The following is a 24,775-nucleotide window of genomic DNA, read 5'->3' as shown; positions in this document are numbered from 1 at the left end:
TTTTTTTTTTTTTTTTTTAATATTTTTTTTCCAGTTTGCTAACTTCCTTGTATCCGCTGCTCTGCCCGCAGAAAACAGTAAGGTTGATAAAGACCCCTACCCCTCCCTCAATGCAATTATCAAATTACAAAACTGGAAAATCAATGGAAACTTAAAGATTCCCAAGGAAATAAGAAAAAATACTCCCCTCTATCTGTAACCACAGAAAAATTCTTTAGCTTATCAAACCTAGGAATGTGATTCAAAAATACAAACGCGTTCTATGGCTCTTCGTTATAAGTTATTTGTCTAACCGTATCTTTTTTATTTTTTTAAAAAAACATTTCAAATGCGAATATCTTATGAACCTGTTCATAAACTTGTCTAAAAGTGATTGAGAACAGTGTCTCCTAATTCTGCTTGCCTTTTCCATTAACAATCTTCTAACCTGCAAGAACAACTAAAAGGATAAATATCCATCACGAAAACAATCTGCTTATGTCAAAATCAGCGGCAATCCTCACCCGCTTAGAGACCGAGGAACTCCAATCCAGTTGCTGAAGGTGTCAGGTTATATTGGGACAAATAATGGGCGTTGTGAAACTTACTCAAGTGCCTCATCCCGCTGTCACATAAAATTGTAACAATCGTGTGGCCACGGCCCAGTTCTAGTGCCACTTTGACAGCTCCAACGCAATTCATGGCTGAAGAACTCCCGAGAAAGAGGCCATCGTTCTTCAATAAATACCTGAAGCACATAGAGTTCGGGTTATATTTTGATCTCAAGAGTTCAGAAAAGCATACTGACTACAAACAATATCTTGAACCTAGACATTTCAACAGCTTCCATATCAGAGCCCTGGAAAGCTCCGTCAAGTGCAGCCATTTTAAAATTTTCTGTCAATCTGTTGATCCCAATTCCCTCCGTGATTGTATCAAACGGGTGTTTTAACCTCCGTCCTTCAGCCTCCTCTCTTGTGTATATCACTCCTCTGGTCACCTTATTGAACAGACCAGAGCCAGGAGGGTCAATCAAAAAGCATTTGATAGATGGTTTCTTCTCCTGTTGAATCCATGAAACAATGTCATATCACTACACCTCCAGAGTACCCGTCCAACAAGAAATTTCATGATTACGAAGAACTCAACCTTAAGAAACCGAGAAACTCCAGCTAAAGTGCCCCCTGTGCCAGCAGCTGCAACAAATGCATCCAAATGCCCACCAACCTGTTCCCAAATCTCAGGTCCAGTGCCCTCATGGTGGGCTCTAAAATTTGCTAGGTTCTCAAATTGATCTGCAAAGAAGCCACCACCCTTGCTGTCAACTAAGCTTGTCGAACTCTGTTTTCCCTGGACCAATACACCATTCTCAACTTGATTTATTTGTTTGCTAGTTTGCCTAGAATTTTGGTGCTCTGATGCTAGTCCATTAGCCTCAAGTGCCCTTCTCCGTGCAATATTGACATAGTGTTCTCTGTGAGTGATTGAAACAGGTCTAACTCTTTCAACGGTGGCACCAAGTGCTTCTAAAATTTGTGACTGCAAATGATTAAGGAATGAACACCGCATGGAAGTTTATTCAAAGAATCCAACTCAAAAGTGATTGAAACAATGCATCTAGTTTTTGCATATCAAGAATTCGTGAAAATAAGAGTGCAACGCAAAACATACCTTCTCAATAGCAGCATCATCTGGAACAACTACATGGCACTTGCATCCATAAGCTGGAGCCACTGTCGCAAGACTAATAGCCGTGCTTCCAGCACTGCCTTCTGTAATTACTCCTCCAGGAGAGAGTTCTCCAGATTCTAGGGCCTGCGGAAACCACCCAAAGAAAAAATTATTTTTAACCTAACACGACAAAGTACAGACAAGAACTACAAAGACAGAACACAATGATACACTACAGCATTCTCATAACAGAGAGAAAACAAAAACAAGTAGCATGTTCATACTGAAATTTTGTAACTGATTTAAGCGCCAAGGAAGATGCTACTAGCATTTTTCACATACATAAAAGCTCCTTCCATGGTAGAATTACGATTTTAAAATAAGCAGAACATCCATTTTCGCGTTTAGTAAGCAAAAATTTTTTCCTGACGGTTTGGTGAGGTACAGAATGTTAAGTTCAAAAATGTTTCATACCTCTTCAAAGATTTTGACTGCCACTCTGTCTTTCACGCTGCCACCGGGATTCAAGAACTCTGCTTTTCCAAGAATCTGCCAGCCGAAATAATGATCAAGGAACCGCAAGAATATAGAAAATCAATGAAATTTTTCGAGAAAAAACAAAGAAATCACCTCACATCCGGTGGCGTCGGAGAGACTGTTGATCCTAATCAGAGGAGTGTTGCCAATGGCAGCAACAACCCCACTTCTCCGCTTTATTGTGTTCCTACGCGAACGAGCCCTTCTGTTGTTGATAAGAATGTAGGAGAGGAAGGCAATTACTGAGACTGTAGTAGCGGCGACGCCGGCGGTTCTAACAGGAGGAGACACCATAGTAGCGGCCGGATTTATGAATTGGGCCCAAAACATATCACAGTTCATATCCCGGACGGCTTTCTAGAACGGCGTCAGGATGGTAGAATGGGCTGCCTGGTAAGGTATACAGGCCCAACACATCAAATGGCCCATAACTACGACATCAGTATCAGAAATCCTGACTGAACTCAGAAGCCAGGCATAGCAAACAGACAGGGGAACAAAGAATAAGGTGAGGTTGCCCACAACCAAATAATGTTTATCTGCTGATTTGAATTACACAAAATCTAAACTCACCCCCACACTTTTTTTCACTTAGAAAAACGACTTTATAGTCTGTTTTATAATTAATTATCTCTTCAAATAATTAAAAGAAAAATAATTAACAAAAAACAATCAATTCTTGTGTAAAAGAGTAATATGTATCCAGTGCATTCAATACTATTTAGCTGGGGAGACCGAGGGCTTGGCCCAATGTTCTTATCGAAATTTTTTATGTATTGATTCAAATTCGAGTTTTCTCCGCTTCTTAAATTAGGATATAAAAAAAATCCAATTCGCTGGGATCTAAATCTAATGATGAATGCCACTACCATCTAGAAATCCCTTGATTAGGAGATATGTGTAATTAACTATGGGCATTTTGGGGATTTGAAATTGAAAACAAAGACTAAATAATAAAATTTCCGACACCGACCGCGAGGCATTCACATGCCTCACAAGGAGAATCTCTGCACAGTGAAAGATCCGAGTTTTCCCATCTCAGCAATGGAGATCCCAGAAAAGCTCCTCAAGTTTAAGTTGCACCTTCTGTTGGTCTTTGGCTTCGGTGTTGTGATCTTCTCTCTCTGCTATCTGGCACCTCGTTTTCTCGATGTTTTGAACTACTTTTGGCCACTCCTCCTTTCGACTGCTCTATTTCTCGTAGCAGTCGTCGTGTTTGGCCGAATTTCTGCGCCGGAGACAGATACTCCAGGCGAGAATGCCGTCGAGGGGCTATTAAACTTTGCCGATGGCCAATCGGAGCAGGTAATATTTAGCTGAACGCAAGCTTTTGAGCCGACTGGTGTTTTTTACGCTAGTTCGCTTTCTTTACGCTTTCTAGCCAGTCAAGTGATGACTTGTACATTTTTTTTTATATTAATAAAATACTAGGATGATCGGCTCCAGGTGATTTTCGTTTGATTTCTAGATATACCTACATATTACGTTGGTGACACTTGTATGTGATGATTTATGTATAAATTACTGTATTCTCCAACGATTACGACAATAGATATACGTATATTTATTTTTTTATGATATATTGAATACCTATAAAAATATTTCTTTCATACGAAAGTACTCACTATCCTGTTATAGCATACTCAAATTATGATAAATTGAAACCTGTATTATTGATAATATGATAACAGATGTTGTAGTTGAGTAATTAGACGTGTTTTTACATGAAAATTAGCCTTGATTTCTTTTAACAAATGTAAAAAATGCAAATCCACAAGGCATGAAGAAATAAATACACACACACATTTCAACAATTTCAACAATATATATATACTAACTCATTAAGGTGTAGAAACTAAACATTACAAGCAGATGTGTGTACAAACAAATTTCACAAAATATTTCTTCTTCTCGTGTTTAAGCTAACTGGGCGAGAGTTAAATCACGCGTAGAAATGGTTCCAGACTGATCGACATCAAGGTTGTCAAACTCTTCTAGCAGAAGGTTAATATCCTCTTCACTGATCTTCCCCATCTCTTTCAGCTTATAGATGGTGAATTCAGCAGCACTGTCATTAAATTTCAAGCAAAAAAACGCAATCAGTGGCGATAACTTTTCGTTACATGAAACTATTGTTCGAGTCATAAACTTTGATTACCAGCCGTGCATGATTTCATATTTTCATCAGTTAATGTTGGATACTGGTTTCCGGGTCTCATGTTTTCAGGCATACTTGAGGGGTGAACAAAATGAAATCATCGTTCATTTTGAGCATTTGGGAGAAATCTGACTATCATCAACTTGGGTGATTGATTGTGAATGTAGACGGGCATCGATTAAAAAACACAACTCACAACAAAGTTCATGTATAAGTTCATAAGTGACTTACTCCACAGTCCCATCGTTGTCAATATCAGCCGCTTCCAAATCCACATTTGTCATCCTCTTGGTGAGAACCCATTTAACCAGTGCTTTCCGTCTTCCCTCTGTGTTGAGCTCCGCAATGTAACACAAGAACTGAGCCAAAGAAATGGTACTTGTCAAAATCCAAAATATACCGAAAATACGCCCGGCCTTTGTTGAGAAGCTTTTGTCTCCATAACCCAATGTTGTAATTGTAGAGCAAACACAATAAAACGCATCGATGGTGCTGAATTTCTCGACAGTAACCAGAAAGACTGTGCCAACAATAATAAGGACAATGAGGATGGACAACATCATAAAGCACTTGTATCGAACCCTGTTGTTCTCCATCTCCTTAAGAATGTCACTCGGACCTAGTTTTCTCCTGAGATGCATTGCCTTAATAAGCAATACCTCTTGCCTTTCTACTAAGTAGTCTGCTCCTTTGCTTATTGTTAGACCTAATAAAGCCATCCCCGTGAAGACAAAAGCACAAGCAAGAAGTTTTGTGGAGGCACTGTTAGGCACAAGGTCTCCATATCCAACAGTGGTCATGGTCACTATGCAAAAATAAACAGAATCAAGAACACCATTTGTTTTCACGCCGATGATCGTGCTCATAACAAAGCTAAAGCATAGGGTACCGATAGCCAAGTAAAATACAAGGTAAATGATCACTCTTCTAAAACTGGGATTTATGCTATATAAATACGAATCAGAACGTGGAAGTGGCTCCGGCGTGCAATCGATTTCCCCAGGAACAAATTCAGTCAAAGGAGCGCTTTTGCTTCGACGAAATCTCCTTCCCTTAGCACCAGCTTTTAGATCGATCGGAGGCTTATGACTTAACAATGCTGTTGATGCGGACGTTTCACCGTCACTGGCCATTAACTTCAGTATTTTCCTGAATACGAAAAACCTGAGATTCCCAGAACAAATTTTGGGTCACCACGACATAAAAACTGTCTGGAATCTTTGAATTTACCGGGTGGGGGATTGAAATACCAACATAAACGTTCACAAGAAGGAATGCATTAAACCCGTATACTTCTGATCAACATAACTACCACTACTAATATTCTTTTATTTGTTCACTTCTCTAATATTTATGGTGTCATATTACTAACAATAGAACATAAAAAGGTAGAGATAATCTATCAGAGGTTGACAAGTCTGAGACTGCAGGGCGAAACTTCCAGGTTTATTAATTTATATACATACAGTCTCGCAATAAAACACAAAAAATCACAGCGGGATTCTAAATCTGAACTATTTAAACAAGATAAACGAAAACCCATCAGAGTCGTCTCAAATCCTCCAAATCCATACGGGTAAAATACAATTAACTATCATGGGTTAGAATTCAGATGCCAACACGGATCCACATTCAAAGAGAACAAAGAACAAAATGGCATTTAGCGATAAATTCGAACAGAAGATGCATAGCTCAGCAGAAGGTCTAACCTAGAAACTTGGATTTACGACAAGTGGAAGCGCGAATCGGTGTCGTCTCCTGGAATGACTCGAAGGTTTCGCTTTACAAATGTCTGTAAACTGTTCTATGTTTTGTGCTCAGTTCGGCTTTTGCCAACTAATGTTAATTTGTCTTAAATGGGGAAGTTAATTGTTGACTTCTTCGAATGTAAACGTGGGCCAATGAAAGGGAATGTTATTCATATTCATTAATTATGAAAGGAACAAGATTGTCATCTATTATTTATTCAAAATTTAGTTAATCAAACCAAATATATTATTATAAATTAAATATCATTTTATATTTTACTCAATATTTCATAATAATAACATTATTTATCCTGTAGATACTAATTATTCTCTCCCCACACATAACTATCTATATTAAAGTTTATAAATATTAAAGAAAAATTGAATTAGTATATTATCATGGGAGAATTGCTTTTAAATCTCCAACAATATAGTTATATGTATATTAATTTTGTCAGACCGAAATTTTTTCTACAATCTCTAATTCACAAAAAAAAATATTTATACATTATCTGAGCCCACAATTATTTTTTCGGATGCAATTTGGTACAAAACGTTGAAAATATATAGAACATATATATGATATTAAATAACAAATTTGTTTAGATATATTACAAAAGATAAAATTTTGAGTATAAAATTAGAACATCCATATTAATATATATCAATACTTACTACACTTATGCTGCCAAATCACATCATCTCCCGGAGATTCGTTGGCTTGGATCCTTTCCATCTGATTATAAAACATATCAACTTCCACAACAGTGTCTCCTACCTTTAACGTGTAGATACATAGCATGGGACCATGTGTTTAAAATCTCATTTTTTCCAGCTAATTTTAAACGTTCTCTGATAAGCATAAGCTCTGAGGTATGTTGCATAGGTGTTATATGGAATGCGAAGTACCCTGTTGGAGGCAAAGCTTCTAGGATGATAATTATTTTTGTGTGTATTGCCATTAGCCATTGTAAAAAGCAATTCTCAGTCCATGTGTAATACTTTACAATCTTAGGTTCGAACTCAAGCAATTGTTAGACAGTGGAGTCAAATTCGAGATTGAAGCATTGTGTGCAAACTCACTTTCATTCTTGACAGAGAGTTATCTGCCATCCATAAATATCCAAAAGGGAGCATGCATACATCTAAGCTGCTGGCTTTGCTTCTTATGCTTTCACTAATCGATCAGGTTAAATGAAAAGGTATTGAATATGTTGCCATTGAACATACGTTAAAATTTATCTTGTAATTGAATGCTGAAATTTAGGCCTGTTGCCATTTAACCATTGAACTTATCCCCACCGAGTTTTACTCAGATGGCGGAGGTCATCCATTATTCAGTTTAGTCATTGTTTCTCATATTGAGACTCAATATGGTTTCATTTGTTAATGAATATTACGATAGTGAAGGAAATAAATCGAGTTTTAGGAAAAGGAATTCTTTACAGAGAATTGATACTGTCATCACATTTTCCCGGGATTGGAACAATTAGATAAGATCCTAATATTTTCTTGTTATTTGGGAGATTACACAGAATATGATCCAACGTAAAACAGGCAACTACGTGGTTAAAATTGGTCTGTATGCTTTGGAATCTTATCCTAATTAAAAATGGAAACGATATATACAAAATCATTCGAAAGATTAATTTTCCATTTTCATAAAACCTCGAAATATGATTTAATACTTGTATCTACTGCACAAAAAGAAACCCATATTTCATATCCAGAGTTATCGAGCATACATACATACAGTCTTTTGATATTGACTTGTGATCGATGGAGCCTTATGCTGAAGCGGTATTTATTCAGAAATTATCGTGCTTATTACTTTTCACTTGATATCATGAATCGCTGCTTTATATGCCAGTAATTAATCTGAAGCTTTTTGAATGAAATCATGTTTGTTGTAGAGCTGTGTTCTGAAGGTGAATGTCCATTGTCAGGCCTGCAAAATGAAGATGCTGGAGGTTCTTGGTTCAATTTGCGGTAAACTAATTATCTAATTAGAGAAACTACTGAAGATTTAATATATTTTTTTTTCATTTGGCCGAAAAGAAATTATTAGTCTCCCACGTACGCATGATTAATGAAATTTGGACACTACTTTTTGTAGGGGTATTTGATGTTACCATAGATTCTCAAGAAGGGCTGGCCAAAGTGTACGGTGTGGTGAATCCAAACATGCTCGTGAGGGCCTTGACGAGAACCGGGTACCATGCGGAGTTAAAATGGGTCAAACTCCGACACCCGGAACTTAATAGACGTTCTTACTCTCATGACTATTATGATCATGGTTATTATAATACCGGATACCCATACGGAGTACTTGACGACCCATATAGGTATAGGCGACGGTACTTGATGGATCAATATTCTTATTCGTGTTCGTCAAGATTAAGGTTCGATCATCCCTACTATCATCACGGGTTGAGCTTACCACCTGCGAGGTACGTACCATCATATCCACCTAGAGAATATGACCCGTATGAGGATGAACCCATCAGTTTTTGCAGCATCATGTGACAAATTATGTCATTAAGTATGTTCCTTTTTTCTTTAGATAGTTAATGAGATAAAGGTCTAAATTTTAATGGCGTGTCTGCACAACGATGGAGCCAGAATTATTAACATATTCGAGTTAAGATTTTAAACTCTGAAATTTTTTAATTTTATAATTGAGTCATCCGGACTCGTATCAAATTAATCCAAAATTAATAAACCGCCACTATTTCTGCTCCAAGCTTTGTTATTCTACAGTTACACGAAGAGTTGAATTTGTTGATTTATTGAATTTGATAGGCATTTTTATGCATGTAGGAGTGGACCCTTTTATTTCTAAAAGATTGAGAAGATTCCTTGTGATCCCTTCGGCTCTTGCAAGACTTTATTGGCCCAACCATTCAAGTACTGCACTGAATCGATCTGTCTTGTTGAAATTCCATATTAAAACGGATTTCGTGTTTAGAATTTAAATTCGCGTATTGGGATATTTTGTTATTTAGATTAGATTATGTCAAACACTTGAAACTTACCCTAAATATGTCTTTGGACGAGTGCTCTGAATGAAAGTTTGCTTCTTTCTTGTTTCCAGTTCTGTCTTGGTTTTCATTTCATTTCCTAAATTACTGAAGAATAATGTGTCCATTCCATCATGAAAAATGGGTTAAAAGTAGTTTTATTTATTTATATATTTGAATAATCCCCCATTCCACCCCTCATCCATTGGCATAAATTATAGCTATCGATCGCAACGGTTTTCGCAAAATGACAACAGTAGGAGGGATTACTTACGTGGGACGATTTGATTGTAGATGGGTACAGGTTGGATTTCAGAGATAAAAATGGCGGCAGGTGGACCTCACGTGACTTTGTCGTCTCAGAGCTCATAATTTAAGGAGACTTCAAAAAATATTTTAAATTATAGTAATATAATATTTTATTTAACTAGCTTTACAAAAAAAACAAAACAAAACAAACTTTATCTATTATGATACAACAATTTTTATGGTGAAAGAATTTTATTTTTCTTAATCTTATATTGATAGCAAAATACAGTTTATCATTTCCTTCAATTTGATTTTATAGTAATATGTGATTTAAGTAGTCGAATTTAAACATTATATTTTACCTTCAATTATTAAAATTTAATATTAAGAATTCTTAAAGAATTTTTTTGTTTTCAAAATTCTGTATGTTCATATTGTATTCTGGATTAGGTGCCAACAAAGGACTATTTTTTCTCATTTCTATCATTTTTTGTTTGTATTAATAAGAAAATCAGCAGTTGTTTTGAGTAATAAAAAGCTTTGTGTATTGGTCAAGACATGATTTACAAATTGGTTATTTCTACTATATATCAATTTGAAAATGCTATCCAAATTTCCAAGTTATATATATAAGTTATATAAAGCTTTTTTTTTGTTATGATAAAGTCAACATGACATCAAAATATTTATCTATGTATCAAAAAAGAAAGAGGAATCAAAGAGAAGAAGCATTCCAATTTAGAATGAATATATTGTCAAATATTTTAATGGCAACAATAAAATAACGTGGAGTTCAGCCTCTGTCACAGTAGAATCAGACTACTTCTATGCATCAAGGATCACTTTTGAGGCAAAATTTCGCTGTATATGACTTTGTATTATGTCCTATAGTCATAAGATTTCATTTATTGACCCAAAAGTAGACTTTCTATGGCAGAATACAGTTGTCTCCACAAAGGGTGGAGTTGATGGCAACCAAGCTGTGGCATTAAGGATATCAGGTGATGAAGCCATGTTTGACAAAGTTTGGTTTCTGCGATCACAGGATACTCTTTTGGATGAAACTGGAACAAAATATTTTTACCAGTGTTTCATCCAAGGATCCATAGATTTCATATTTGGCAATGCAAAATCTATCTATCAGGTACTTATATTCCAACCATTGTTTTTTGGTTTTTTAGTTCTTGAGTATATTTCTTCAAAAATCATATTTTACAACTGAAATACAAAATCCAACTTGAAGATCTCAGTTACTAAGGTTCATACCCCAGTTGCAACTCAAACATTTCACGGCTTTGTTTCGACTCGAAAAAGTTAGGGCAAATGGTACACTCACTTTTTACCAGCTAGCTAGGTATCCCATATCATTACAACTGCAATTATGCCAATACCGAACAAAACAGCAAGAAACTTGAAAAATGGTGTGTTGACTGAAACCAACTTCTGAGGATTGTAGCCTTTAGCAAGTAGGTGATTAATGGCCACATAGACAAACACCCCACAAGCCAAACCCATTGATATTGCATATATCCAATCAGCCACAGAACCCTGTGTCGTGGCATCAATTATAATGCCAATAGCTACACCAATTGGTGATGATATGGCGAATGCAAAGGCATAAGCTGCACATGATAAGAGAGGACGATCTGGAATCATTTTGAGAAGAGCTATCCCCATAGCAATGGCAGCAAATATCTTGTGTAAACAGACAGTCCACAGAGCTCGCCAAGCATCTGCCTCGGTTTCTGCCACTCCGATCGCAATGCCCTCAAACACCGAATGGAAACAAAGGGCAACAATCAACAAGACGCTGTCACCAAGAGACGTGGCGCTTGGAAGTGAAGCTTTTGTGGCATGACTCTGATAAATCAAATACCTCAAAGTGATCAAGCTCATTCAAAAATCGCCACCCCTGCCTATGGATGGAAAAAATACACTTTTGAGACAGAGATGTAACCTGTAAATGTGAATTCGAATGCAACGGTATTCCATTATCGTGGCCTTTAACGTCTCGAGTATTTGCTGTAACAAAGAGAGGCAGAATATGGAAAATCACAACTCAATGTAAAAACTATGAAACCTAATGGCACCAAACTCCCATAACATAGACCCAAGAAATCTCACGAAGTTAACCTTGCTATTAATTGTTTCTAAAGCAAGAAAAGAAAATAAACACTAATTATGGCAAGAGAACCCCAAATAAGACATCGGAATTACAAAATCTAATGCGGCAGGATACGCGATATCCTCAAATAAACACAAACCTTGAAGCTCGACATCAACATGAGCAGAACCTGCATCATTCTTTCCATACACATAAGAAACAACGAAATCAGCCGCCATAGTGAGCAAATATCCACTACTCGCCAGCATAAACGCGAAGGGGTACTCTTTACTCGTCAAATCCTCAAAAGTGGAATTAGAATCACTCAAGAAATGCATCAGTGCTGTTCCCAGAAACACCCCACCCGCAAACTGCGTGCCAATCACCAAGAAACCCTCGTTCCACTTCATGAAATAGGGGGACATACCCCCCGCAAAAGTCCCCACAAACACCAGAATCAAGCACCATATTTTGACGAGTATCAGGGATCGGGACCTGAGATTGGGCTTCTCCGACGGCGAGACAGAGTCGGAGTCAGAGTCAGCATCTCCGCCGTGGGCGGCGGCAGAGAGGAAAATGATGCAAAGCAGAGAAAGGAAAAGATAAAGCCGCGACATGGATCTTGAGAGTGGGAGCTAGTTTTGGAGCATTTCTTGGAAATTTTGACAGTTCCTTAAATAAATTACTCACGGAGTAACATTTACGTCGTAGTACAGAACAGATAACGCAGTACAGAAAGCGACACGGCGAGAAGGAAACAAAAGCAGAAGAATTACGCATCCTCGTGTACTTCACGCAAAGAAATCATCCTCGTAATTGGACCGGCACATGAACAACGGTATAGGATAAATCATTAAACTACCATTGTTCTTCCTTTAGTTTAATTTAGGTTGATTTATTTTATATTTTAAAATTTAAATAAATAAACGTGGTGGGATTTAGAAAATATATATTTAAAATGTAATGGAAAAACTAAATTTATAATATAAAACTAGTGTGAGATCGTCTTTATACGCGATGTGATGAAAAATACTGATTTACGGATCGATTTTGTGATATATATTTTTATCGAGTTAATTCATGACAAATCGTTATTTATTATGTCAAAAATATTATTTTAATGATCTGTTTAATAGATATAGACATATAAACCCGCGAAGAGAATAACTATAATTATAATTTATTCAACTTTGAGTTAAAGGCATGAAATGGGGACTTGCCATATGGCATTTCGAATCATAATAATCAATTATTATTATTAAATTTAATTAGGTATATGATTCCATGTATGGGACAGACCCGTTTGGTTCGAATGGGTCGCCTAACATTTTGTTTTAACTTTTTAATTTTATAATATAAATAGAAGAATTTGAAACGACTCAATTGACCAACCAGGCGTAGTAGGTCGGGGATTCTGGATTATTCAAATTATTAATATGTTATATGGTGGCACATGAGTTAAATTCCATTTTGTTATATTTGTCGAAGAGCTCTTCGTCTAAGTGACCTCAAGATTCAATTGGTCATGGGTTATAATCTTATTTGTGCGGATTGTTTAGGTCATGTACAATGGTCGATGAAGTCGTGCGATGAAGTGTGTGCTTCATCGACCAATGGAGGGCGAGGATCTCGCACGCGAAAGTTTTCACGTGCGAGGATACAGCTGAGTTTGGTGTAGTGAAGTTGCCAACTTTTTTTATATGTAATGTTGAATCAATTGTCAGATTTTTCTGTTCGTTTAAAAATAGAAAAAAATTATATAAAAAATGGTTGAGATGAATAGTTCATTGCAGATCAACCACCAAGATTTATCCCAATTTCGAGCTTTTAAAAATAAAAATGATATATAAAAATAATTTTAAAAAAACTTCGAAAACGGCCATATTTTGAAAATTCAAAACATATTTCTATAAATTGTCATAATACACCTTAAAAAATAACAGTTTCGTCCACTTTCATTCTAAAATCAAACTTTCTTCTTGTTTCATTTCATTTTAAATTAAAATACGAAAATTGGTCTATGAAGAAATGATGATATGAATATTGATTCACCAAATTCTTTTCAATTTAATTCTCAATAGTTCGACAAGCAAATGAAGACCTTTATATTCAACAAAACTCAATTTCTCTCAAAATGTCAATGAAGTCTCCTGCTAAACCCAAAAAAAAATTGGAAGAAGATCGTTGCCGACGATAATAGGAAGGAATTAAAAAAATTGGACGAAGACCGATAATGAACTTCTCGCGAAGGTATGGTACACTGTTTCCATCAATCCGACACTTGACAATAATCAAAGCAACATTGGTTTCTGATAATTGGGTTAGAAGAAATATAAACATGAGTTATCAACATGTGACAACATTTCATGAATGTTGCGTAATGCGTAACCACTTTCCAAAATAAATTAAGTGAATTAGAAACATTAAACCAATTAGTGTCTATTTCATCGACGCTATGGACAACCCCCCATAACCTTGTTCTAATGGTTTGGCCCAATTTTTGTATGAATTTTAATTTGTTATAGCTACGTGCAATGTTATCATGTTATTTTAAAAGTTAAGTGTAATTTTATTTTTATTTTTAAATTTTTTATTCTATTTAATTTTTTTAAATTATTTGTAAGTTTTCAGATTTAATTTTTTATTTGTTTTCAATTTTTTTCTGTTTTTAAATATAAATTATTAAATTGAATAAAAAAATTCATATTTCAATATCAGAATTGTTTATTTAATAAATTGTACATGCACACAATGTGTTCAAATTGCTGATATATTTATATCGTTGTGCAATTTTAAATGATTGTGGAATTGGATTCTTCAATTTTATGATCAATTATTAAAGAGTCTTTCTTCTCTTTTCCTTTTTTTTTAATGGACAGTATGAGATTCCTGAAGGATCCCCCTGCGATCGATCCATCCATCTACAAAAGCATTTGTTTGATTATTTTGTTTTTATTTTACTTGGAAAAAATTGATTCTGTCCAACTTTAGAAATTTGGAGCTTTAACTAAGTACTGAAACGAGCAAAATTCATTTGAAAAAATTAAGTAGAACCATGAATGGATTTTCTAATTTAGTGAAGAGATTACAGAAGGGACTGCGGAGGGTGTTGGCCTGTAATAATAGGCGTAACTTACTGGAAAATTTAGCCCAATTAGTTAGCAAATTTATAAATTTAATCGGGTATTCGGATTGAGAATGAATAGGATTCTTTAGTACACACCTCCTTCCCCATACCCAATTAACTATTTATTTAATTGATTAAAAAATCATCTCCACACCCTCCTCCATTCCGGTCAAATATCAGATTCTCCGTCTAATTCAGAAGAAACTGTCACCCTTATGTGTTCGGTGCAATTTTCTGGCTAGAGTTGTTTACATGATATTCTCTTTGCTCGAGATTTATTCCATGTGCATCGAAAGATGACTGTAAATTAAATTGGTATTTTAAGCCATCTTTGCCTTACCAATGATAAGATCATTATTTTTTGAAATTAAACTCTGATTTTTTCAAGGATAAATTGATCACGCGCACATTTTTTTTATATGTAAAATAATATTATATTTAAATATAGATTTTTTTTCCTCCTAAACCAATTGTTTGTTTTTAGAAGGAGGAGAAAAATAAGAAGGGTATATATGTCATTCGCATATGACAAGTTGATGGAGACCTTGTACGCGAAGTGGGAAACAATTACAAGAAAACCCAAAGAACTGTAACACTTCTCTGCTTATGCTCTTCAACGAATAACGAACATGATGATGAGCAGCTCATCGGCTAAACAAGATATCAGATTCTAAAATCTCGTTAAGTTACTAGATTATAAATCCCCGCTGATAATCAACCACACATTTTCATTTCCTAAGTTTACGAAGTGATTTCATGGGTGCAGCTGCGGCTGCCGCAGCCGTGCCTGAAACTTTACTCTTCAATCGGCCCAATTTCGTCGCCTATCATACTACCTCGTTTAGAGTTCTCTGCAACACTTGGAAACCATCCCCTAAGTTCCTTCTTAAAAGGGTTCGTTGCGGGGCATTGTGTACTCCGCCGTGTAATTCTCAAGCTTCCGTTTTTAACTCTTTTAGAAAAGCTCCCCTGTATTCACGTACGACTAAACCCAGTTTCTGTAGGAAAGATGAGAGCGATGATGTGGGGATTGTCGAAAATTTGGGAGAAATCTTGGCCAGAAAGTGGCTGTCGATTGTTGCTGTGGCGATTGGGGTATTCGTGATATTGGGTTGCCGGAGAGCACTGGCGTTGGAGGGGATCATGAGTACGGGATATGGGGTCTGGGAGCGGAGTTTATCGGCGTTGAGGACCTCATGGCCAAAGATTTTGCAGGTTCTGACGCTTATCAAAGAGCAGGGTTTGGTTCTTGCGGCACTTTTAGGGCTCTCCGCTTTTTTCTCCATGGCCGAGACTTCCATTACCACTCTTTGGCCTTGGAAGGTAGTGATGAAATGTTGTTGGGATTGCATTGCTATCTATACATATTATCCATCTGTCTCATGGACGGAGTTGAAAACTCTTCTGGTGTTATTTGAAACTAAAAGAGGTCTAGCATGCACGGACCTCTGTTAATGATTTGAAGTAGTTGCTAGGAGAGATTTAGCGTTCGACTGTGTTTGCATGATTATCTTATCTGTTGCATTTGTTCAACTGTGTTTGCATGATTATCTTATCTGTTGCATTTTATAATGGCTTTTGTAGTTTTGAGATGATTTCTCAGTGTTGGGAAAATTAGATTTATTTTTCAGTTGGTTTCTCTTTTCTTCTAAAAAAACAACTGACTGACAAATTTATGTGATGAATGATAGGTGCGGGAATTGGCAGAGAAAGAGTCAGAAAATGGTGTCTTTAAAATGCTAAGGAATGATGTTACTCGCTTCCTGACAACCATCCTTATAGGCACCACGTATTGCTCCTCCTATCATCAATTAGCCTCTTTTTCTTCTTCTTTCGGATATCAACATGTTTTCTAAGTTTGAATATTGACTTTTTCTAGAGTGGTAAATATTGGTGCTACAGCATTAGTTACTGAAGCTGCAACTGCAATATTTGGAGACGCTGGTGTCACCGCAGCTACCGGAGTTATGACGGTATGACTATAGTTGTTTTTGGTCTTCCAGATTGGATTAAGCCCACATTGCTTACTTTGCTTTCACTTCAATAGGATTTAGGAAGGTCAAATCTCCAGAACTGCTGCGATGATAATCTTTAATGATAATGAATTTTTTTATTTTCTCAAAGATGTTATGCTAGTGGAGTTCAGCTGAAAATTTCACATGGACTCGTGGCTCTATCCACTCTTAATGAAAATTCTGCACCATTCATGCCATTTATTTTTATCCCTGGATTGCATTTTGATGTCCAAACAGGTGACATGCGAAAAACAGCTTTTAGTTGGCTCCCGTCTCCTCAAAAATTCCAAGTTCAAATCGATCATTCTCATTTAGACCTGACATTATTATTCTATAAACAAAAGTAAAAATTCATTCTAAATTTCTATGTCAATCTGGTCACAAATCCTTGTGCATATTGAAGGAGTTCCGCCATATTTCAAAAATTTTGAGAATCCAAGTTGAATCCTGGAATTCCATGTTCTTTCAAGATCAGTTACATGCCCTCATAAGTTAAATATTCTCCTTTAGTGTCATGTAGTTTAATGTTTCTCGTGTTAATGCAATTAGGTGTATGCTAACATCCCTGTATTTTGTGATGATAAAAAGTATCCAATCCTCGCTATCTAATCATAATCTGCATCTTAATTGGCTTTCTAGGATGCAATATTATCGGCTATGCGGCTAGCAATAATATCTGGAGCTTTAATATTTGTTTCCTTTCCCACCATGGCAATTGACCAGAAATACGTATAGGCAGAGCCTCGTCCAATGCCTTTTTTTCATCGTGATAATCTGTTACAAAATGAATTTTGATTCCCCGTTAACATTTAGTCGGAAATTTCTCTGTTTTCATTTGGGCATACTTAGTCTGAAACTGTCAATAACACCAGGTTGCAATTTTGCTTCTTACTGAGATTACTCCAAAAAGTATAGCCGTTCACAATGCCACAGAGGTTGTTAAATTTGTGGTAAGTTTCGAGCTTGTAATTGATTTGAGTTTGCTTTATGACTTTGTCAAATTGCAGTCGGTAGTTTTAATTATCAAATGCTCTCTTAAAGAATTTAAATTAAATAAAATTAAGACACGTATAATGTTGTGTATGCCTCATATATTTTTGATGCAGTGTAGTTGTGATGTCTTTAGGTCAGGCCAGTGGCGTGGCTTTCTCTTGTATTATATCCCGTGGGCAGAGTTGTTACATATTTGTCGATGGGAATGTTAAAACTTCTGGGTTTGAAAGGGAGAAGGTGAGGTATACCTCAATCGGCATTTCTCTCTCATGTCATTTATTATTTTTGCCATGCATATAAATTATAATTCTCTTATATGGGCTGGATGCCAGAATCTTTAGTTTCTCAATAGACGATTGCTGATCAAGTTCCGATATTTGAGATTCTTTAAAGAAATCTGTGCAATATGATGTAGATCATTAAAGAAAATAGAGATATTATGTGGGGAAACTCATTTTGTTTGGTATGTTTCAGTTTAAAAAGGGAGTTCCTGAGCAGGTTTTAGAAAGTGGCTCTTTTAAGGGATAGTCGTAAATTCTAATATTTCTTACTAATTTTAAGTGCATCTATCTATTACAGGAAGATAACCTCTATCCTTACTAATTGTGTATTCATTATAAATGCTATTAATCAATCCTCTTGTTTTGTGAGCTGATATTTATTTGCTTCTACCATGTCACTGGATTTTCCCACCTTATATTTTTTTATTACCCCATAACATTACCCTTAACTTGGTCGTCCTGATGTGTTAGTGAGCCTTATGTAACTGAAGATGAACTAAAATTGATGTTGCGTGGAGCAGAATTGAGCGGAGCAATCGAGGAGGAAGAACAGGTGAACTTTGTTCCACATATCAGTATCCTACGCACGATGTGCACGTCAGAGCCTAACATTGGGTTGATATATGACAGGATATGATTGAAAATGTGTTAGAAATAAAAGATACGCATGTTAGAGAGGTAATGACACCTCTTGTCGATGTTGTTGCCATAGATGACAGTGCAACACTGGTTGATTTCCACAATTCATGGGTTAATCATCAATATTCCAGGTATGGTTTGCTCTTCTATTTGTGGGTTGTATTATGTTCAGTTCAAGAAGCTTCCTTTTATGCTTGTAGGGTGCCCGTCTTTAAGGAGCGCATTGACAATATTGTTGGTATTGCATATGCAATGGATCTTCTGGGTTACGTCCAGAAGGTTAACTGATTTCGAATGCTTCTGTGTATTTATCCAGAATGTTGTCCTCTCATCTTTTCTACTCATGCACAAAATATTCTCGTGGGACTCAGATTATATTCTTTTTGGTCTTGAAGGGGGAACTTCTTGAAAATTCTGCTGTGGGAGAGCTAGCGCATAAACCGGCATACTTTGTTCCTGGTAATTTTTGAGTTTTAGATTCTGCAATTAATATTTTGAAAACATGTTTGGATGTTGAAATTCAATAGAAATTTGGCTTCTTACATGATATGTGCGTCAGTGTGTGTGAGAGAAAGTGTATGCGTGTGTTTGTATGTTGTTCTTCCAAAAAGTAAGTTCAGTCTAATATTGTATAATGTGCATTTCGAAGGGCTGCTTCTTTTTAGTCCTCAAAATGTTAAACAGGTTTTTCTACTCCAATCAATGAGGATTGGTATCTAAAGATGCCTACAGTTTTGAAACACGAGCCACATCAAATTTTAGTTTTTCAAGTTATAACATTGTTCATTTCAAAAGGATGCTTTTCACATCTCATTTCGTTTCTTTCTTGTTCTGATTTGTGATTTTATAACTAGGATTTACGTAAACAGATTAAATATCTATGAAATCTGAGCAACATTGCAGATTCAATGTCCGTGTGGAATCTTCTAAGAGAGTTCCGAATAAGGAAGGTGCACATGGCTGTAGTTCTAAATGAATATGGTGGGACCGTTGGCGTAAGCTATTCCTCACCTTCGTATATTATTTTACACTACCTTGATATGGATATCTGTTGGTCATATACTGGACCAAACAACTTTTTCTTGTGTATTTAATGTTACTTTCTTTTATGCTACAACAGATAGTGACCCTTGAAGATGTAGTGGAAGAAATTGTTGGTGAAATTTTTGATGAAAATGATTCGAAAGTAAGTCATTTGATGATACCATGTGTTTTCTGTTGCAATCACTAATTTCAGATGCATGTCCTATCCCACTCATAAAATTTTCATTCTCTGGTCGCCTTTTTATTTACTTTTGTGGTGTTGATATTGTACGGAAAAGCTACAAGATATTGCATTGGACAGGTGATCGATGAGATGACATAAATTGAATACTTGTTGACTTTTTTAAAAAAATTAGTTTGCTCTTGCGTAATAGCCTGAGAATATTAGAATATGGGAGGAACTTAACCATAAATCATCAGTTTATCCTTAATCCCCTGTCGAGATTTGAGATTAATGACATTCTCTGGAATTCGTACGTGCTTTGATGTAGAATTGTTCCGAATCCATTTGATTGAATGTCAATGCTTATTGAAAACCCCAGCATCTTATGTCTACCAAGTCTCGTTGTGTAACTAAAGGGGGTTTTGGTTTACATACTGGCATGAATTTTCCCTATTTTATTTTTGCAGTTTTGCATTATGTTTTGAATTTATTATGCTAACAATACAAGTTCTATTGGCATTGGCAGAGGAGCATTGAAAAATAACGTAATTTCTGACTTTGATTTTCCTGTATTTTACCCTATGGCAGGAAGAAATCCAGAAAAAGACTGGTAATATTGTCATGCGTGCCGATGGTGTATATGATGTGGATGCTAATACTACCATCGGGCAGCTGTCTGAAGACCTCTACATTAAAATGCCGGAGGTAGTTTTTCATCTTCCCTCGGGTTACAACTTACAATACTAAACTGATCGTCCTACAAAATACGTTGAGTGCGACATATATGGGATTGTTATTATTATATGTTCCTTGTTTGTTTTGGATATAATAATTGTAGTGTATGGTACAATTCTATGGATTTCAAGTTTCAGTATGGTTGTCAAGTCCATCGATGCTTGCCAACATTCTTGTTTTTGCATGTTCAGGGTCATCAGTATGAAACCGTGTCAGGCTTTGTATGCGAAGCGTTTGGGTACATCCCGAGGACAGGAGAGACCATAAAAGTTATCCTGGAAAGAGCAAATCGAGAAGAGCATGGCGAATACGACTCATCAGAATCTGGTCGACAAGATGAAAACCAGAGGAGTCAGATTTTTAAGCTTGAGGTTTGTTTTTCTTGTTCTTTGTAAAATAAGAATAAAAAAATGGAGCTAGAATATGGCAACTTTTTTGTGATCAACAATAGATGATATCCGCAGATATTAGAAGGGAATGCCCGAAAGGTTAGCGCTGTTCGATTCGAACGAAAAACCCATGATGATTCGTCGTTAAATACGAAAGAATTTACTCGTTTGGTTCCCAAAATCAAGAGAAGGAAATGGAGCAGCAACGATGATGAATTGGATAGGACAGAGACTGGTGAGGTCCCATTTAATGGAATAGGTGATTATATGGACCCGTCTGATAATGATCAAGCAAGAGAACAGTAGTTGCATTCACCATTCTTTTCATCAGACATGAATGAAATGTATATTATATTTCTCTCACAAAATATTGAGTATAGGATGCTTGTATTTTGCTGACAGCCTGACACCATCATGTTAGAGGCCGCAGCACACTTGATTGATGTTCTTTCACAATCCAATGTAAAAGAATCTTTGTAAGTCGGTTGGGATTTTTTTAGTAGGTATCTCGTGAGATGCTTTCACGAATTTTTATCTGTGAGACGGGTCAATCCTATCGATATTCACAATAAAATGTAATATTCTTAGCAAAAAAAGTAATATTTTTTCATGGATGACCCAAATAAGATATATGTCTCATAAAATACGATCCGTGATATCGTCTCACACAAGTTTTTGTTTTTGTTTTTTTTTTCCAAATTAGTCCTTTTTTACTTTGTATAATTATGATGTTACTTTATTTGAATATTAGCGAACGCGATAATTCGTGTACATGGATTATAATATAATAAATTATTTTTTAAAGATTTTTAACAAATTAATTAGTTATTTTAAGAATGTAATGAAATAAATTTTTATAATATTTTTATTAAATAAAAGAAGGGGTAAAAAAAACTGTATAAGAGTGGTGCATTAGTATTAAAAATAATTAGACTCACAACATTTATTCTAATTAAATAAAAATATAAATTAAAGCCTTTTTAAAATTGGATCTACTTAATGGGCCAAGATGGTACTGGCCCTTAACCCTGTATTTGGAGGCCAGTTGTTGATATAATTTAAGCAGATAATGTTAGGTGACATCAGTATTTGGGGTGACAATTTCCTCTAAACTCCGGAGAATTTAATACTCGATTTGAATGGAAGAAGGTATGTAAGAGATTTTTTATCTTAAATAAATGAATAATCTGATATGGAGATGGAGAGGAGTCTTAAAAAATTTTACACATACCTAACCCAAATACCCTATTAAATTACATATATGCGATTATATCTTGTTATTTCTTATATAATGTTTAATTTGCTAATTTTTATATTAATTTTTTTCTTATTCTAAACAATTTAGTAATTATTATAGCTTACTCAAAATATTCAAATTTAAAAAAATACAATTATAGATGATAATATGATATTTTGATTGGATATGACTATTCAATCCTCCGACGGGTATAAAGATGTAGATGAAATTGAAAATCTAATGAGTATGAAGATGAATGTAACAAATGAAGATATGATTCAAACTCGACATATTGACATCCCTAATGGTACTCTATCTTTAGCCCTCTCAAAGAAAATAATAATAATTACATTTTTTTTTGGAATGTTCTTAAGTTGATCTTTGGAATATAATGTGAATTTCATAACTGAGGCAAAATATAAAAACAAACTATTATCTTTGTGGAGTCTATCTACATAAATATTTAATATTTGGATTGTAAAAATAAGCCAGAACATAAAGATCGAAGTTTCATTTTATACAATTATTAAAATTTCACCGCCATCACTCAATCAATTCCACCCCAAAATTAATACCCAACCAAGTATATTTTCACGAGTTTAATTCAATTTATATAAAACGGCAAAAAATTAAAAATCCTAACAAAATAAAAATTGTAGATTATGGCGTCATAAACAATCTTATCGAGTAAAATAGATAATTACAAATTCAAAGTAACAGAAGATAAGATGACCAAGAATCTCAAAGAAAGATCCACTTAGCAGATTCGAATATGAACGGAAAGATGGAAACTCCAACACTCCTACTCCATCGAGTGCTACATGTAATACGACTATATCAAACAATTGTTTGAATCCCACCTGAATTCTGATTAAAAAACGATCCCATCTCCTCCTATATATCGCCTTTCCACTCGATTGTTTTTTGGTTCTGCATATTCGACAAAAATAAGAGGTGATTGAAAAAGTGCTGCTTATTTTTTCTGGATTCGTTCTTGTTTAAGGCGTCGATAGTATATGTAAGAGTTTAACTTTTCCCGTTTCTTTGTTTGCTCGTGTTGGTTTTTTTTTTTTTTTTTTTTTTTTTTTTTTTTTTTTTTTGTTTATGAATCTTATCCATACTGGCAACTCCAACGAATTCCAGTCGAGGAAAAAAGATCTGTTCATGGATGCGATGGAAACGAAGGGATATTGTTTATTTTCGGGAAAATCATATATTTGAATTTTTTTTAACAATATATTTAATATTGATCGACTCTCTTGTCTTTCTTCAACAATATATTCAAGAATAACTTAATCTTGATTAAAAAGATCGACAGTGTATGAATCTATATGTTCTTAACAAAAGTGATTAAATACAGTAATATAATAATAATACATGTTGAAGCATTCGCCGATTGTTCTATTACCATATCAAGTTTTAAGCACTTTGAGTTAATGTATAGCTATGGGGGATGAAGAAACTGAACCGTTTGTCGAACTGAGCCCGACGGGTCGATACGGCCGTTACGCCGAGCTTCTGGGCGCCGGCGCTGTCAAGAAAGTGTACCGCGCTTTCGATCAAGAAGAAGGACTGGAGGTGGCTTGGAACCAGGTTAAGCTAGGGAACTTCAACGACGATGGAGTAACGATCAACCGGTTGCAGTCGGAGGTCTTTTTATTGGGTGGTCTGCAGAATAATTATGTCCTCTCTTTAAGCTCAGTTTGGCGCGACGAAAGGAGATTTACGCTGAATTTCATCACCGAGGCGTGCACTTCGGGGAACCTGAGGGAGTATCGGATGAAACACAAGCATGTCTCCTTGAAGGCGATAAAGAAATGGTCGTGGCAGATTTTGAAGGGGTTGGAGTATTTGCACACACATCAGCCTTGCGTGATTCACAGGGATCTTAACTGCAGCAACGTGTTCATTAATGGCAACACTGGCCAGGTTCTTCTAACTAGTCTTCCACCAGTACTGTCGTGTCTGGATTTTTCTTGCTTCAAAAACTGTTCAAAATACATAAATAGGCGAATACGTAGTGCCCGATTTTATATATGTTCTAACTTCCTGAAACAACATTTTCAAGAGTTATGATGACATATATGCGTATGGCCTAAATCATGTAGGTAAAGATTGGTGATTTTGGGCTAGCAGCGATCGTAGGAAGGAACCACGCAGTGCATTCGGTGATCGGGACACCCGAATTCATGGCACCGGAGATGTACGAGGAGAACTACACAGAACTGGTCGACATATACTCCTTCGGGATGTGCGTGTTGGAAATGGTGACCCTTGAGATTCCATACAACGAATGCAGAGGTATCGTCGCGATTTACAGAAATGTGACATCTGGGGTGATGCCTCAATCATTGAACCAGGTTGACGATCCGGAGGTTAGAGCTTTCATAGACATGTGCCTGGCTCCAGCCGAAGCCAGGCCGTCGGCTACTGATCTTCTCAGATACCCTTTCTTTTATGGAATTCACGACGATGACGACGAAAATGAAGGTCATGAACTCAGAACATGCTCATCTTGATAGTTGATTAACTTGATGTGCGGTGTTGCTCAATGTATATATACATCATTTATAATTCACCGCTTATTTTAATTTTATGCAATATTTAGATTTCAAATATTGCAAATCTGATTTTGTGGACCTCATATCTTTTTTGGGAAAAATAACAAAAGCTGGCCTGATAATAA

The 24,775-nt window shown here is 35.8% G+C and overlaps 5 protein-coding genes across 10 annotated transcripts; 2 read left to right on the top strand and 3 right to left on the bottom strand.

Annotated features, from left to right (window-relative positions):
• Positions 1-74: 74 nt before the first annotated feature.
• Positions 75-2,757, bottom strand: LOC140987557 (cysteine synthase 2). Of its 3 annotated transcripts, XR_012177154.1 has the most exons (8): positions 2,281-2,756; positions 2,125-2,199; positions 1,651-1,794; positions 1,129-1,518; positions 807-1,042; positions 504-727; positions 382-427; positions 101-151 (listed from the first exon to the last, which is right to left on the bottom strand). XR_012177154.1 is itself a non-coding variant. In XM_073456111.1 (7 exons), the coding sequence occupies exons 1-6, from the start codon at positions 2,527-2,529 to the stop codon at positions 508-510; spliced, it is 1,314 nt and encodes a 437-aa protein (XP_073312212.1). In that variant the 5' UTR covers positions 2,530-2,757; the 3' UTR covers positions 75-189; positions 463-507. The 3 variants fall into 3 exon arrangements, 2 of the variants coding, with proteins under 2 accessions (XP_073312212.1, XP_073312211.1); XM_073456111.1 differs by lacking the exon at positions 382-427 and having other exon boundaries at positions 75-189; positions 463-727; positions 2,281-2,757; XM_073456110.1 differs by lacking the exon at positions 101-151 and having other exon boundaries at positions 171-427; positions 2,281-2,755.
• A 1,168-nt stretch (positions 2,758-3,925) lies between these two features.
• LOC140987560 (two-pore potassium channel 1-like) lies at positions 3,926-6,181 on the bottom strand. 3 transcript variants are annotated; one of them, XM_073456113.1, is made up of 3 exons: positions 6,055-6,166; positions 4,577-5,494; positions 3,926-4,255 (listed from the first exon to the last, which is right to left on the bottom strand). In XM_073456113.1, the coding sequence occupies exons 2-3, from the start codon at positions 5,476-5,478 to the stop codon at positions 4,105-4,107; spliced, it is 1,053 nt and encodes a 350-aa protein (XP_073312214.1). In that variant the 5' UTR covers positions 5,479-5,494; positions 6,055-6,166; the 3' UTR covers positions 3,926-4,104. The 3 variants fall into 3 exon arrangements, with proteins under 3 accessions (XP_073312214.1, XP_073312216.1, XP_073312213.1); XM_073456115.1 differs by having other exon boundaries at positions 6,073-6,139; XM_073456112.1 differs by having other exon boundaries at positions 3,928-4,255; positions 4,577-5,509; positions 6,055-6,181.
• A 4,315-nt stretch (positions 6,182-10,496) lies between these two features.
• On the bottom strand, positions 10,497-12,244 carry LOC140987119 (zinc transporter 11). The gene is made up of 3 exons (XM_073455526.1): positions 11,627-12,244; positions 11,320-11,384; positions 10,497-11,222 (listed from the first exon to the last, which is right to left on the bottom strand). Exons 1-3 carry the CDS (start codon positions 12,081-12,083, stop codon positions 10,713-10,715), a joined length of 1,032 nt encoding a protein of 343 aa, XP_073311627.1. The 5' UTR covers positions 12,084-12,244; the 3' UTR covers positions 10,497-10,712.
• Positions 12,245-15,156: 2,912 nt separating this feature from the next.
• LOC140988548 (putative DUF21 domain-containing protein At3g13070, chloroplastic) lies at positions 15,157-21,288 on the top strand. The gene is made up of 14 exons (XM_073457550.1): positions 15,157-15,916; positions 16,285-16,382; positions 16,473-16,566; positions 17,481-17,558; positions 17,735-17,838; positions 18,354-18,435; positions 18,513-18,652; positions 18,722-18,800; positions 18,917-18,980; positions 19,425-19,516; positions 19,642-19,707; positions 20,317-20,433; positions 20,655-20,834; positions 20,928-21,288. The coding sequence occupies exons 1-14, from the start codon at positions 15,350-15,352 to the stop codon at positions 21,156-21,158; spliced, it is 1,992 nt and encodes a 663-aa protein (XP_073313651.1). The 5' UTR covers positions 15,157-15,349; the 3' UTR covers positions 21,159-21,288.
• Positions 21,289-22,828: 1,540 nt separating this feature from the next.
• Positions 22,829-24,707, top strand: LOC140988618 (probable serine/threonine-protein kinase WNK11). 2 transcript variants are annotated; one of them, XM_073457641.1, is made up of 3 exons: positions 22,829-23,043; positions 23,534-24,018; positions 24,198-24,707. In XM_073457641.1, the coding sequence occupies exons 2-3, from the start codon at positions 23,536-23,538 to the stop codon at positions 24,606-24,608; spliced, it is 894 nt and encodes a 297-aa protein (XP_073313742.1). In that variant the 5' UTR covers positions 22,829-23,043; positions 23,534-23,535; the 3' UTR covers positions 24,609-24,707. The 2 variants fall into 2 exon arrangements, with proteins under 2 accessions (XP_073313742.1, XP_073313741.1); XM_073457640.1 differs by having other exon boundaries at positions 22,829-23,107.
• Positions 24,708-24,775: the final 68 nt, after the last annotated feature.

The sequence above is a fragment of the Primulina huaijiensis genome, chromosome 11 (assembly GCF_012295235.1).
Source record: "Primulina huaijiensis isolate GDHJ02 chromosome 11, ASM1229523v2, whole genome shotgun sequence".
Taxonomy (NCBI): domain Eukaryota; kingdom Viridiplantae; phylum Streptophyta; class Magnoliopsida; order Lamiales; family Gesneriaceae; genus Primulina; species Primulina huaijiensis.
Note: the sequence above shows the minus strand (reverse complement) of the source record. Positions and strands in the feature narration are given on the sequence as shown.